We start from the raw sequence: 16,477 nt of genomic DNA on the forward strand, positions 1-16,477 counted from the left end.
GATGATTTGTTTTAGATTCCGTCTCTCACAGTTCGCCAGTGTATCAAATACTTGTTCTCCCCACTGTACATGCACTTCCAAAGTCTTGGGTTGGTAAGATTTTTAAAAGTTGTGTTAATGTAAGGTTGCATTTACTTGATATTTCTATATTAATATATTTTAAAGTGTATTTTATGGCTGAATTTATTTAATCAAAAAATGCAGTAAAAACAGTAATATTGTGAAATATAATTACAAATTAAAAGAACTATTTTCTATTTGAATATATTTTAAAATGTAATTGATTCCTTTGATACAAAGCTGCATTTTCAGCATCATTACTCCAGTCTTCAGTGACACATTATCCTTCATAAATCATTTTAATATGCTGATTTGCTGCTCAAGAAACATTTATTATTATTATCAATGTTGAAAACAGTTGTGCTGCATATTTTTGTGGAAATTGTGATACATTTATTTTTCAGGATTCTTTGATGAATAGAAAGTACAAAAGAACATGCATTTATGTGAAATAGAAATCTTTCGTAAAATTATAAATTTCTTTACTGTAACTTTTGATCAATTTAATGCATCCTTGCTGAATAAAAGCATTAATTTCTTTTGAAAAACTAAATCTTACTAACCTCAAACTTTTGAACGGCCGGAATTTATGCTAATGTAAATACTTTTATATTTCAGATTCTGTCAATACGTACAGTATATTGTACCTTTTAGGATATATCCAAAAATGTTTGCTGAATTTTTTTTTTTCTAAAATATACATACGAATAAACATTAGGCCTACATACGAATAAATATGAGATCAGCCTGTTCTTGTAGACAGTAATGAGATAAAGTTGAGAGCAAATTGAGACACTTGCTCATGTCTCCTACTTCCTTTGCTTTTCTTCTGATCAAACGACCCCAGTAATCTTACATTTCTCTCTAGAGTTTCAGAAGAGACTCTGTGCTCAGATTTGAAGAGATACGAAAGTCAGTCATCAAAAGTATTTTTTATATAAACTCAAATGCTCGTCAAAAGTTCCAACACCAAATTATCTGAGCTATGGATATTAACTAGAACATGAACTATATGCTTACTATGACAACAGATGTCACAAAAAAAACGTCTAACTAACTATTAGGTCTCTAAACTAACATAACTAATAGAGCTATTAAGTCTCCTGAGCTTTGAGTAATGAGCAACAAAATGTTCCCCTCGAAAGTGCGAATTATAAGTGACATTATCATTAATAAGTCAAAAGTAATTAGCTAGCAGCTGATAGAGCTTGACTTTAAGCAAAGATGGAGTAATTCAATAGAGCCTCGCTTGAAGCCATAAAGATCGACTTTCAAAAGCCATCAGTAAGACGTCTCCCTTTGAACATTCTGACAGTCTTCTCTTCTTCATTGCCAACTTTGTAGCACATCAAACACGCCAACCGCAGTATCTTAATGCAACATTTGTTTGAGCATACACATTTTCAGTTGCCTCAGATAGAGCCTATAAATAAAGCCTTTCTATGAGGGAAAGGCAAACAGAACTGAACACTCCGCACATTGTTGTGAAGGGTGATTGCGAACAACACCGGTCTTGTCTGACGATACTCAAGACCGTGGAGAACTTGATGGATGAGGGTTTTATTTCTAAACTCGACAGGACCTGTCAGTGTAAAACTGCTGCTTGTTCCTCTGCAAGGCTCGCCAGACATTTTGGCTCCAGGGAGGTGGCTTTGCGCCTGGCTCCCTTGGAGAGCCCAAAGATTTAAGAAAACACATCATGTGAAAAGGGCATTTTAAAATGGACCCCGACACCCACCATGTAAGTGAGTGAGGTCATCGTAGTTACCTCAGAGAAACCTTTGTTAGCGGCTGGATGGTGAGGAGAATTTCTGGAGCTCTGCCTGAGCTCTGGTCCCACTCGTCTTATGGGAAACAAACCTCATTAAAACACCCTCCGATGTCAATTGTTTATTGTTCTGCAGCAGTTTGGACTTGAGTTTTGCTGACTTATCATAATTTATAATGGTTGTCAATATGATTAAAGTTGTTTACTTGGGAATCAATGTGTCAGATTGTCAATTAGCAGAATGTCTGTGAGCGAATGCCAACGGTAAATTATTGCTGGTGATGTGCGAGGTTGCTTATTGGTACAATAACTCTTCACCATCTCTCCAGCTTCCCCTCCCGCCCTTTCATCGGTTGCCTGTCTGGGTGAGAAAAATTCCTGGGTGATTGTTGAGGGGCCCACTGTGTTCATGAACAAAAGGCCTCCTCACTCTCTCAGGGTGGCAGAGTGCTTGGTTTCCGGCATGAGGTCATTCTGTTGGAGGAGAGAGAGAGGAAGAGATGTCATTCAGGACTTGAATCGGAGATTATGCTGGTTGCTTGGGATGGAGGCAGGATGAGTTAGGTTGGAGGGAGTTTGTGTATGTACACAAGTCCCAGCTTGGCCTGGTTAGCACAATGTTTGGGAAGCTAATTTGAACTGTAGCTTGCCAAGCTTCAAGCTTATCGCAATTTAAAGTTTAGCTACAGATGAGTTAGATACACTACAAGCTACTTAAAATGAGTAGCTAACTACAATGATGTCATTTTGTTGATGCAATTATGCTAGATGTATTTAAATTCAGAAATGTTATTTTAGTATTATGTATATACCATTATAGTAACATTTTTAACTAGATTTATTTACATTTTTGTTGAAGTTTTATTCATATTTTATAGTAATATATAATTACACAATACACTTGGTTGAACAAATCACATGACGCAGGAGAATTAATACGTTTTTAATCACAATATTCAAGGAATGCAGGGGAAAACAGGAAGCTATAAACAACCACCAAGTAAAACTAAGACGACGCTGAACAATTAACTCTAATGGTATAAATACACAGAGATAACAAGGTAAGGTAACAGGTGAATGTAATCCAATTAGAAACCATTGAAACTTACTAGCAAGCAGAACTTAGGAAAAGCAGGACAGGGAACAGAATAAAAACTAAACCAAAACAGACTGAGACCGTTACAATAGTAATATTTTAATATTTCTATGTAGCTTTAATGTATTTTTATTTCAGTTTTAGTCATTTTAATACTTTAGCTTAAACTTTAAGTCAGTTAGTTGCCAAAACAACATTAAGTTCACCTGCTTTGGTTCAGACCAAATACAATGTTGATTTTTTTTTGTGGTTCGCTTTCACACTGCCCTTTTTGCAAGTGAACCAAAATTCGTAAACAAAACCACACGTGTGCTAAGGTCATCCATTCATTGGACAGAAATTCGAACCGTACTTGGAAGTTCGTTTGGAACCGGACCGAGATCACCTCTTCAGCTGGGTCTCAGTACGGTTGTTTTGTTTCACAAAAAATAAATAATAATAATAATAAAATAAAGGCGATAAAGCACAGGGAAGATATTTTGAGAAATGTCAAAAGTCTTCTTTTTTTTTTTTGTCCATACAAAATAGAAGTCAATGGTCACCAAAGCCGTTTGGTTTACCAACATTCTCCAAAGTAGTTTATTTTGTGTTCCGCAGATACATCAGGTCTGGAGGGTGATTAAATGACAGTTTTACATTTTTGGGTGAACTATCCCTTTAAGGCTGCATGCACAATACAATGTGACATAAAAAAAAGGTGGTGTATCATGACAAAACGTGTTGGGGAAAAAAAATAGCTTGTTATTGAAAAAACTCTACTTTTGAAATAGCTGAGCTACTGTCATGCAATTGAAAAATAGTCAAGTTAGCAACTTCGCTACCTTTAGTTAGCCACAGTTTCCCCTGAACAAAAAAAGGAACAATATGGTACGTTTTGAAACCCAGACTGGATTATACTTCAGAGAGCTGCTGAAGACCTCCTGGCAAACTACATATCAGTTGTCAGCACAAAAATAAAACTCCTGAGACTTCTCACAAAAGCTTCCCATCCGACTCAACATCATCAATGTGACTGTAGTAGGTTGATATGTACCTATTAAACCTGACTGTGACTCAGGGGATATGCCAACGGATTGTATGTCACTTCCTTCCTGTCTGTCCCAAAGCTCCTAACCCGTTTGATATGACAGGTTATTTAACCTTAATCCTCCTGTCTTGATCTATCGCCACAGCATATGTGGACCAGGCGGCAAAGCACAAATCCGCATACGGTCTGGTATCAGCGAATTGATGGCCTTGTCTAAGGGATACAGATCATTGTGCTTCGCTATAGATGGGTGAGTGAGTTCAGGGCACTCTGTCAGTGTCGCTCACAGCCCGGCGGTGCCAGGCTGAGTCAGAATGGCCTTTTCTCTTTCTCTGCACACTCAGAGCCAGCTGTGAAAGGCTGCCATACAGACCAGTGCTTCTTCACTGTCTCTTTACTATGTCAAGGGATGGTAAACAAAGGGACAAGTGAGTTAAAGTCATATTAGCCTAATGAACCAGACTGGCAAGGCTGAGTTTGGATGTGGTCTAGTCTTGCGGTGAAACATCCAGGCTTATGACCAAGTTCAGCCGGTTCACCCAGCAAGGGGAGCTCCATGAACCATCACCATTGTGTCCTGAGCGAGACTCTTAACCCCAGGGTGCTCCAAGAGAATTTGACCCTGCAATAAATCAAAGTCCTTCTAAAAGCAAGTCAGTCCTCTCAGCGACCATCTTGGAAAACGCCCCTGTGCAGCTATTTCCGATCATGCCTATCTATCTATCTATCTATCTATCTATCTATCTATCTATCTATCTATCTATCTATCTATCTATCTATCTATCTATCTATCTATCTATCTATCTATCTATCTATCTATCTATCTATCTATCTCTAATCAATCAATCAATCAATCAATCAATCAATCAGTCAATAAAATCAATCAATCAATCAACCAACCATCCACCAACACACCCACTCACTTTGAATAAAAGCATCACTTAAATGTCAAACTACTCGTTATTTGTTTGGATAAAGTGAGGAAAATCTTTCCAAAAATAAGTAAGATAACTAATACAACATAACTGGAGTTGCCTGTAGATTCATAGCTCTAACTTGATAACTGAGTCGTTTGTATGTGAGAAGTAGGTGAATAAAGAGCCTCTTTTCTGGATAAGATCCAAACCGCAGTTTGGTAATGAACACCTTATGTATGTCAAAAGAGGCACTTGAATGAAGCCGCATTTTGACCCTCCCCCCTCCTTTTTCCGTATGCACCACATTCGGTTGCGTTTAGAGTCATTCATTACAAATGGAGCCCCCAGTCCCAGCCATGTGTCCCATGACAGCTGAACGAGCAACTTTCTGGCAAAGGTAGAGAGAAGGAAAGCTTAAAATCCATTTGACACAGGATGTTGAAAATGGAGTCATCAGTTCAAGAGCCAGACCTTTTCAAAATATGAAAATCCAATATGAATTAGTACATTTAAGAAGAGTGGGCAATTGACACTGCTGGTTCAAATACGATCAGGTTGCTTTTGACTTCTGGTCAGTTACCATGTGACTGAATCCGAGGAGTTAGAATAGGGTCAACCTTGGGTGAATTTTGCAATAAGTGTAACAGAAGCCGTAATGACCGTGCTACTGTGTAACCTGTTCTGTCCATGTCAGTAGCAACGGCTTTATTTAGTTTGACCCAATTCCCTACTTTGATCCCCTCTGCGGCAGTAGCCTTACTACATGCAATCTAACGTCATTTAAATACTTAGCAATGGTCTCTAGTTCTGATGTGAATAAGCACTGAGAAAACACATTGCATTCAATCTGTACTGTACAACCAGACAAAACTATTTGTTTTAATTCTATAACTTAAACAAGCGGCCTATTGGGGGTGGCCAAGTCAACAATAGCATTAACAATTGTGGAATCAGATTCATTGTTTGCCTTACAAATCTACATATTCAGCAGCTAAAATGGCCATTGTCCTGACAAATACAAGCTAGCCTGAACCAAGTGACCTCATCAAAACAGGGAGTCTGACAAAACTGTCTGCTTCCCTCTGAACTTCCTGTTGTGAGGCATGGACCCTAAATCCCCTGTTTGCTGTCCAGCACCTCTTCCTGTTTTCCACATGCCTGCTGGGAGTTTGTTATTGTCATCTACCACAGCTGGGCTCTGGTCGGACATGTTCCCTGAGCAAACACATCCAAACACATGACACTCTCCATGCAAAATAGAGCCTGAATCTCCTAAAAATGAGGGCATTCTTTCCTTTTCAGGGATTTTCCGTTTTGCAACCCTGTTATAAAAATTTGGGCCATTTTGTAATTTTCTGGTGTTGAACAAAATATTTTTTTTTAAATGTAAAAAAATAATAATAATAATGATGAAACCAAAAATAAACAAAACTCAAAATTAAGCATATAACATACATAATTTGGCAACAGGGTTGCAAGTGTTGCAAATTTAGCCCAAAATCTAGCTGTTGACAAATTTGAGTCCTAATTAAAATTTTTGTTAAAGGTATAGCGGAGGATGTTTTACTTCCTGGTGGGTAGTCTAAACTATTGGTCCTCCTAATTGTCAATCATTCTGGTGAATCAATCAAACTTTTCAAAAAGTGGAGAGGGCGGGTCTTATCTAAAATTTGGAAAGATCCTCCGCTATACCTTTAAATAAAAAAATTATTAAAAAAACTATTATTTTCTTGTATTCCTGTCAAGGTTTAAAATGTATTTTAAAAAATTAGTTAATTAAAAATAGTTACTACAATGAATATAATCTAAATAAATTCAACAGATTTTGTCAACATAAATTACATTACTGTATCATTTTAGTTGTGGGATATTGGATGTGTGCCTTTTAAAAAAGTGCTATACACTTTCATTCATCTCTCTTAATGGCAGATGTTCACATCCGGGAAAAGACAGAAATACAATGGTGATATTTCTAAATGCTTCCTTCCCCATTAAGTGGCGAGCCTGACAGATCTTCAAATAAATATTTGAAATAGTCGCATCTGGTTTTCGATCCAAAGGAAGGAGGTCAATGAGAACGCAGCCCACTTGTTTTGACACGTCGCTTGTATGCGATGATGTCAGTAACATTTGACCCTGACCAATAGCCTGCATTTCCTGCAAGCCTCAAGGCATGTGTGTCCGCTCAGATCTGTCAATGCACACATCCTGTGCCCACATCACCCAATGAAGTGGTAGTCATTCAGCACTAATTCTACCATTGTTAATGTAAAAGCCTGGATATCGTTTCTCCAAAACAAAACTGGTAAGCTCTTCTGTATGTTCAAAGCATGTATTTTGAAGAATAGCAAGAAAGTCTGGCCATTTCATTAAATCTTAAGTGGGACTTGAGCAGAAAAACAATAAACAAGCTATATATGATAAGTTTAGCAATCAAATCAAGAACATTAAAAGGACTTTGTTTACTCAATTGGTTCATGTAAGGCCAATTTTTCTGACCCTTAACAGGCCTAATCCCTATATTTTTGTTTTCTACAGGCAGCAATGCTCACTGATGCAAACAATAAAGGAAATCAAGTACAGTAGTAGGCCTATATTGCTGGAGGGGCTTATATTGAAATGCGACAATCATAAGAAGCAAAAGAGATGCTAAGACAATCTGCCATTATAATCCATTCACTTTGCTGTTAGAAAAACAAACGCAGAAATTATGTTTGTGGACATCTGAATATAACAGATTATGATGCATATAGGACAAATATGGTCTTATAGAGAAGTTATAATAAATATATATTTAAAAAAAATAATTGCCTCTTATTAATTTAATGAATTTACATTATTCATCATTAACGAACACACTAGCATTACAGTGACCCCTATGACGATGCGCAATTGATCTCCACTGGAAATGGAGTGTAAACCAGTGTATCTATTCTGGTATTTCTATTACAGGCAATGTCTGTATTTGGTATCTGAGAGGTGACTGCGGGTCTGACCCATGTCAGGAATGCAGTAACAGTCTTTACTCATTTCGCCCGGCTTCCAGAGAATGAATATGTACTTGTTTTGTAATTAATAAATTTCTCATGCAATGAAATTAATCAAGCGTTGATTATTTTGTAGAAAGAGAACTTCATTCTTATTCATTTTTTCTGCTCTTCTCATGATAGCTGTATGAGATGTAAAGACAACTGTGTCTAAGGTCATGAAGGTCAATAACGCACTAGATGTCCACTAACGCATACATTTTTAGGATTTATAGCACCATTGGTCACTATATGTTAAACAATGACAGTGAATCATGTGTAGAAGTTTGCATCCTTGCTCTGTGTCCTGTGTGGATGTAGCTTTCATTTTCTGTTCCAGTGACTTCCTGAAGTCAATTATCCATTTGACTACAAGTATAAGTGTTTCTGTATCTTAAGTTAGTTCGAGATTGGATCCTCTTTTTCATTTCTACGGCCTGTGGAAGTGTGGAGAACTTTGAGAATTTCTTTTCTCTGTTGACGTGTTTACTGGCGTGAGGGCGGGACAACCTGTCACTCACATGAGATCGACCAATAGCAAACCACAACCATCCAATCAATTCCCAAAGGACAAAATCAAGTCCCGCCCTAAATTTTTTCTTGTTCGAGAAGCTCAGATATACTATCGCAACTTCCATTTCATGCCGACATAAACAATTTACTAAACACAATACACTTTAAAGGGATAGTTCACTTTGAAATTAATTTTTGGTATGTTTTAGCTTACCTCAAGGGCATCCAAGATGTAGGTGTCTTTTTTTCCGCAGTAGTTTCAATTTGGATATTTTTAGGTCAAACCGTTCTTGTCTGTCAGTCATATAATGCAGGTCGATGGTCATTATCTCAAAGAGCATGCACAGAGTCCAAATTAAAACAATTCCCCATCGTCCAAATTAAACAATTCCCCATCGTAAGTACACATTGATGGCCTAAGACACGAAATGAGCGGTTTGTGTGAGAAAACGAACAGTATTTATATCGTTTTTACCACTTATACACAGCCATGTCAAAGTGATCTGATCTGACGTGTGTGCAGACTGGTGCATAGATATATACACACTAGATGTCGCCTTGTCTACGGCAGTTAATTGGAACGAATGTCTTTAAGGCAACATCTAGTGTATATATCTATGCACCAGTCTGCGTACACGTCAGATCAGATCACTTGGACATGGCTGTGTATAGACACAAAAAAGACACCTACATCTTGGATGCCCTTGAGGTAAGCTAAAACATACCAAAAATTAATTTCAAAGTGAACTATCCCTTTAAGAAAAAAATTTGGAAGAAAATTACCTGTACTTTTTCCGGTAAGGTTGCGGACATTTTCTTCAACCCTAAATCACAATAAAATATAATTAAAAAACGTGCGTAAATCAAAATGAAAAGTCAATACAGAAAATTCCCTTATATTAACACGGTACATTGAGCCATACATTTTTACATACAACTTTTCTTAGAGTGTAATAACCCTACAAAAACACCACACATACCTATTATGTATTACCATTGAATATGCAACACTGATTGTAAGCTCCTACATGTGGGTGCTCATTGAAGTGAGCGGTCAGGCCAAAACACATGCTTGGCACATGCCTCTCATTAAACGACCAGTTAAGCTGTTGTGGTATGCTCTTTATTTGCTCATCCCCAAATGTTATTAGGGTGAAAGCAGAAATATTTCTATAAAAATCTGAACTATCATTATCGTCCTGACATGTCATTCTGAAATGACATGCTGTCTCACCCCGGGGCTCTTCTGGCCTGGCACAAATGGTGCTATATTGAGAGACCTCATGTGCCCTATAAGGCAGAGATATCAAGCTGCCACCTTTGGCACATAGTGGACAGATGCAGAGATTGACACATAGCACACCCTTGAGAAAAGCCTGACCTCAGATGACTGCTTTCTGAGTTAAACTCCATGGACCATTGGAATGACTCCATGCATTGTTCAGAGAGCCACTGTGGTCTGTTGGTTCTCTAAAACAAAAGGATGAACACACAGTAAATAAGTCTCATTTGTAAGTCTGCTTTGAATCAGCAATGATCAATATGCAAGTTCTGAATCACCCAGGGCAAAGTGAAACCAAAACAAGACTGAAGTGACTTTAAACTTTGGAGACAAATAGTTTACATTAGCCAAGGTCCTCACAATTGAGAGCCGTTCATCATTTTCTGAACAAGGCATAGGCTTCAAGGGAATGTTTTAGGTGTTTAAGTCAGCATGAAATGAAATTTCCAAATGCATGTTGTTGATTTGATTATGAACAGTTTATTTTATTTTTTAATGTTTTGACCTTGTAGTTCTTAAAGGGATAGTTCAACCAAAATTTGTAATTGTGTCATCAATTACTCACTTTCGTGTCTTACTAATCCTGTATGACTTTTGTTCATCTTTGAAACACAATATTTCTGTCCCTCCATTGAAAGTCTATTCACCCAAAATTCTGACACTTCAAAATGTTCATAAAAAGATTGTAAAATAAATCCATATGAATCGAGCGGTTTAATTCAAGTCTTCTGAAGAGACATTATGGCTTTATATGATGAACAGATTTAATTTAGGCTTGTATTCACACATAAACAATGATCAGCGAACATGTATGATAAACGGAAGCTCAACCTGCTTGACGCACAGGAACAAACCTCATTAGTTCTTGCGATGGCTTGAATGTTCTAGCGTGACACGCATCAAAGGGATTGTTCACCCAAAAAGGAAAATTGTCATAATTTACTCACCCTCAAGTTGTTCCAAACCTGTATGAATTTCTTTCTTCTGCTGAAACACAAAAGAAGATATTTTGAAGAATATGGGTAACCAAACAGTTGCTGGGCCCCATTGACTTCCATAGTATGGAAAAGAAAATATCATGGTCGTCAATGGCTACCGTCAACTGTCTGGTTACCAACCTTCTTCAAAATATCTTCTTTTGTGTTTATCAGAAGAAAGAAATTCATGTTTGGAACATCATAAGGGTGAGTAAATTACATAATTTTCATTTTTGGGTGAACAATCCCTTCAAGCAAGTTTGAGCTTCCGTTTTTCCTCCACATGGAGTTCTCAATATGCGGTACGAAAAGAAACAAAAGGCTCCTTTTAAGTACTATTTTTACTGTAGTAAAAGTTGCTGAACTTCAAATCTCTAACATAGTTATTTATCACTGCAAGTTTTTACTTTTGGCAGTTGTTGAATGCTTATTTTAGTTCCAGCCATCAAGACATTTATATTGTACATACAGTAATAGTAAGATGTCAGTACGGTATAAATCACCAACCTAATAACAAGTAAAAAGAGTAATAATAAGGTTCACGTTGTGAGAGATTGTGCCAGTTGTTTGTGTGGCATTACACCAGATGTACAGATACATTTCATTTCAACAGATTACATTTCATGGAGTTCCGAGCATGGTTTGGAAGAGGCACTACATAGGCTAGCGAAAACATTTCTGTCCTGAGGTGACCCACATGATGTTATTTTCAGTCTAAACGTATTTAGCACTTACCCATGGAGCTCATTCTACTTGGCAGTAAAATGTCTTGCTCATTGGCAGCATCTGCTATCTGTCCCAATAACTGAGGACCTTGTGTACATCTGTGTCACTGCAGTAGATAAAAAGACTGCCAAGTTTGCCCAAATTGTTATGCCCATAGTTGATGGTTACCATCAAATTAGTACAAATTATTGCACTAGCCAGTCATAGGAAAATACTTTTGCAAACTAAGCTAATGCTCATGATGCAATGAGTCTTGAATATATCCACAGTAAATCCCTCTTTAGAAATAAACAAAAATGAATCTTTTTCATTAGAACACCACATTGCATTAGGAAATGGTCTCTAAAGCAGATAATAAGATTTGTGTCTATGAGGTGTCAATCATTTCAAACAATGTTGGATACTTTAATCTGTGTTAAGTAAAGAACATCGCTCTTAAAGAGTTCAAAGTTTCACATGACTATTGAATGAAACTTTGAGTAGTTTAGAGACCATGACACAAGCAACATGTCGCATAAATCTGACACGCATCTGAATTCTGCCCTTTCTTTTGTTGTTTAATTAACATTCATAACACAGACGATAGCAGGTTTATGAGGCTGCTGTCACTTTAAGACCAAATGTTGTTTCGGAAAATTTTGTATTTCTAAATGAAAGTGAAATGCATTCACTTGATAAAAACTTAATACAACTCATCTGACAACTCATCTGACAAAAAGATTTTGAGGGATAGTACACCAAAAATATAAAATTTTCTTATTTATTTTCCCTCATGTTGTTTCAAACACTTATGACTAGGGTTGGGTATCCTTTGAATTTTATCGATTCCTAGTTTTGATTCCAATAAGGTAAAAAAAAAATATATTGATATCATTCACATTTATTTTTGCAATACATTTTGTTACAGCTGAATACCATGAACAAAGATCAACAGGCTAAAGAAGACTTACACAAGGAACTTTTGCCTATGGTTTTAACAAAAACAAAAACACAGCAAAAACTAGCCTAACTAATATAAATATCAAGCATTATTAAAGACAAGTAAACACTCACTAATTAAATAAGAACAAATAAATACATTAGCAATTGCACACAACTGAACAAAGATACAAATGAAATAAACAGTGTTTCAAGATTTTCAAGTAGGTCTAGTATTCAGCTACAGAAACTGTAATCAAATGAAAATTAACACTGCACTTAGATAAAATATAGATTACAAATATAGTTAAAAACGTTATTCAGTAAAGATCAGAAGTGAATTTTCTCTGTTTTTTGTTGTGTGCTTAACATTAATTACACAGACGGCAGTAGGTTTATTAGGCTGCTGTCACTTTAAGACTGAATGCACAGATCCAATACACTGTTACACAGGCGTTTTCTTTCTGAAGGCGCGAGCCTCACAGGCATTTTCAGACTGTGTTTATGATGATATTTTGTGTGCATTTGTCCGTTCAAGTGCAAGAAGAAGCAAAAAATAACACAATTCAGTATTCATGCATGCATTTTTTGTGCATGCACGTTGGATATGTGCGCAGCACAGAAAACAGCACGCGAGTCTTCTAGCGCTTGAATGGTTTAAAATCACATTCAAATGCACACAAAAGAATCGATAAGAGGAATCAAAAAATGTACTTTATAACAGGTTTCTGATTCCTGACCTTCAGAATTGATTTTCGATTCCCAACCCTACTTATGACTGTCTTTCTTCTGTAAAAAATGACATGAAATAATTTACTGAATATCATGTTGGGTGAATTCAATAGAATGGAAGTACATTATGACTCATTTTAACACTTTACAATGCTGCCAAGAGTGTCAGCAGAAGTTTCCACATGGATAGCAGCTTCATTTTCAAGAGTAATTTAACATGAGTCACGATTTTCCAAGAGAACCTTACCATAAGCCATTGTATTAAATTAATTTAACCAGATATTTATTCAGTTACCTTATGTTGTGTTCTGCCGAAGAAGAAAACTCAAACGAGTTGACATGAAGGTAAGTAAATGATGGTAAGTAAATGCGAACTATCACTTTAATTTGCTTCAATGACAGTACAAATTTACCTGCCTCAATGCATAAAAAACAGCTAAATGTATTGGACAAGTTGACACTTTCCTGGAATGGAACATGGAAAGGATATTGAAATTTAAATCTATTTACAATTGCATTTCCTGGATAAAAACCCAAAAGCTTATAGCTAAAAGCCAAATGCGTGTCACATTTTCCGTTGTGTGACCATTGAAAAAAAAAACATTGTTCCAAAGCAATGTGACTTTTTGCACTCATTGTGAAGGCCATAGAGATAAATTTTGTTTTTAAAAATCTTGTATCTATATCTTGAAATTCAAATATGATTTTGAAAATTCATGTTTGATGTGAATAGGCTCAAAACTATATATTTATATTTTATTAGGTACCAATTTCTAAGGTTCAGTCCATTTAAGACACTGTCAATTCTTTCCTCTCCTTTGGAATCCTGAGTAGAAAAGTCCACACAGAGCCATTCCTAGGAAAACCCTTCATCTCTTTACAAGGTTTCCACATGTTCCCTGCAACAGTGTACTCCAGAGTCATGGTGCGGTTCAGTGTGAACACAGAGTCTCCTCTCACTACAGCTGTAAACAGCGACCCTTTGCTGTTGCCATAGTGCCCAGGCAACGATGTCCACTGGCCTGTGGTGATGTTGTAGCAGTCTATCAAACAGCGCAGGAAGTCGTCTTGGGGGCCGTTGCGTATGACGTAGAGGTTGTCCCTGTGGGCCACCATGCAGTGTCCATAGCTCTGGTGCTTCAGAAGTGTACTCACCAGAACCCACACATTCTTGTTTGGGATGTATTCGAAGATTTCATTAGTCTCCATCGGCTTCCACAGACATACAAAAATTCTGCTCATGGCTTTGGTGCATGCGACACCTGCTACCGGTCGAGGTAAAGCTGCTGCGAATGTCCAATCCTTTGTGGTGATGTTATATATCTCAACTGAGGACATGATGGTTCTCCGAGACTCTCCTCCGATGGCATAGAGGCAGCCTTCTATCCCAATTAAGGTGAAGTTGTACCGTGGCTGTCTGGGACCTGGCAGCCAACTCCAGGTGTTGTTGACAACATCATAGCAAAAGCTAGCATCAACGGCCCTCTTGTCAACGCCATGCACACCTCCAACAATGTAGAGTCGGTTGTCCAAAACAGTCAAACCAGCCAGAGAGGTGCTGGCCTCCATGGGCAAGGCAGTGAGGACCTTCCAGTCCTCATCATCCTCATTGAGGTAACATACTGTCCTTGTGGCAGCAAGAGGAAGCTCATCCGCAGTGCAAGTTGAATGAGAACCTACAGCCACGAACACACTAGGAACCAGAGACTCTACATATTCAGTCAGCTCCTGAGGAAGGTTCTTCAAATTCTCTTGCAGGTCACGGTACATATTGCGGATGAACTGTGCCGACATCTCATGAAGTCCCCATAAGCCATAGGTGGCCGAAGCTTGATACATGAGTAGGCAGTTGTCGGAGTTGAGCAGATCTTGAAGATGCCTGGAAAGAGGTTCAGCTTGAAAGAAAGCAGCACATTCAATGGCTTCCAAAATCTCGTCACCATTTAGAATTGGTCTCTCACCTCTGGCCACGGCCAACATGATTACGAACCCTTTAGCTTTGAGATTCCTCACGTGAATCTCTTCTTGATGGCACTCTACCATCCCCGATCTGTAAAGTGCCCTGAAGTATTCGCATTCTCTTAACAGTAGAGACTTGTTTGTTTCAAAGACACAATCCCCAACTCTTACCTTGACAATATCCATGTCTAGCAGGCTACTTGATTAAACTGGTCTTGTGCTATTAGGCTACAAATACTCACTGTTGTTTAAACCCAATTGTAAGACATTTAGCCTTTGCTTGCACTTTGAGCAATTCTATCTTCCAAAACTCTACCTTAGCCTTGTGTGTCAGTTAACAAAACTGCCCCCCCTCCAGCTGGCACATGGTGTGTTGGGATTTAGTTTTGTTACAAAGATAGCACTTCCTATAGATAGCAGCAGTGCCTCATGACATGACATTAAACAGAAATGGGCAATGACTTGAGAGAGGAACAACTTTTTAAGGTCAATGATATAAATTACACTGCATCTGTGATTTATTGTGATGATTGGTTGTTTGTTCATGCTGTCATGCTGTTTGTTAAGTGTCATTGTATCCAACAATTGAATTAATTGACTTGCTAGACTTTTATATTTAGGGATATTTAGTGCTTGCTAAGGCACAGTTAGTGCTAGAGACGTCTAAAATTGTGTGGCTTGCAAATGGATTTCTACACTGTAAAACAAACATATATTTCAACTTAAAAACTTAAATTCAGTTGCTACCTTGAATTAGGAACAATCAAATTGGCTGTCAAAGTCACTTCAACTTAAATTGTATTAAACTGACTTAAAAATCGAGTTAAAAGTAAAAGTTTTCATAAAAGTTGAAAGTAATTTAAAAACATGTTGCATTGACTTATCTATCCTTTTTACAGTGTCAAGACATCAGTCAGATGATAAAACACAAGTAAATCACAATGTAAATCCCATCGATTTACGTTGAAGAAGGGACCTGTGCCGTATCAAGTGAATATCATAACCCATATGTCCATCCATTTTAATCCAGATTTTGGGATGGTACATACATACATACATACTTGATGTAATTAATCGCAATTTGACCAGCCACTAGTTTAAACATGTTTAGTTTACATCGTATTTTGTCTTTTTACTAAATAAAATCTTTTATTTTTATGTTTCTCTTTTTAATAAAAAAAATAAAAAAATGTGTGCATGCATTTTGGAGTTTTATGTGCATCTTGAATTAGTTTAATTTCTTTGACCCACATCAAATGAGTCATGTGACTTTGCCTCAAGTCATGTGACTAAAGGATTTGCTCAGATGATTGGCTACTACTGAACACCCTTGCAACTGTTGTGGTTTCTCTCTTTCGTGAAATCACTTCTCAGAGATCTTAGAAATATAAAACTTTATTTTACAACAAAGCCGAGCATCCAGAAGATAACTCCAGATTTTTGCTCAGCTCACACATATATACCATAATCCTTTTC

At 37.3% G+C, this 16,477-nt stretch overlaps 1 protein-coding gene and 1 long non-coding RNA gene across 3 annotated transcripts; both read right to left on the reverse strand.

The window, feature by feature from the left end:
• Positions 1-301: 301 nt before the first annotated feature.
• LOC309490280 lies at positions 302-9,879 on the reverse strand. Of its 2 annotated transcripts, none has more exons than XR_014202656.1 (3): positions 9,789-9,879; positions 9,191-9,231; positions 302-2,302 (listed from the first exon to the last, which is right to left on the reverse strand). It is a non-coding gene; the product is annotated as an uncharacterized lncRNA (long non-coding RNA). The 2 variants fall into 2 exon arrangements; XR_014202657.1 differs by having other exon boundaries at positions 9,771-9,862.
• A 2,414-nt stretch (positions 9,880-12,293) lies between these two features.
• kbtbd13b (kelch repeat and BTB domain containing 13b) lies at positions 12,294-15,427 on the reverse strand. The gene has a single exon (XM_082159171.1). The coding sequence runs from the start codon at positions 15,185-15,187 to the stop codon at positions 13,832-13,834; it is 1,356 nt and encodes a 451-aa protein (XP_082015297.1). The 5' UTR covers positions 15,188-15,427; the 3' UTR covers positions 12,294-13,831.
• Between the last annotated feature and the right edge of the window lie 1,050 nt (positions 15,428-16,477).

This window comes from Leuciscus leuciscus (genome assembly GCF_965113295.1).
Source record: "Leuciscus leuciscus genome assembly, chromosome: 25".
Classification (NCBI taxonomy): domain Eukaryota; kingdom Metazoa; phylum Chordata; class Actinopteri; order Cypriniformes; family Leuciscidae; genus Leuciscus; species Leuciscus leuciscus.

Bases quoted from the DNA above. Each gene is read 5' to 3' on its own strand.
- kbtbd13b (XM_082159171.1), bottom strand. From the start codon at position 15,187: ATGGATATTGTCAAGGTAAGAGTTGGGGATTGTGTCTTTGAAACAAAC.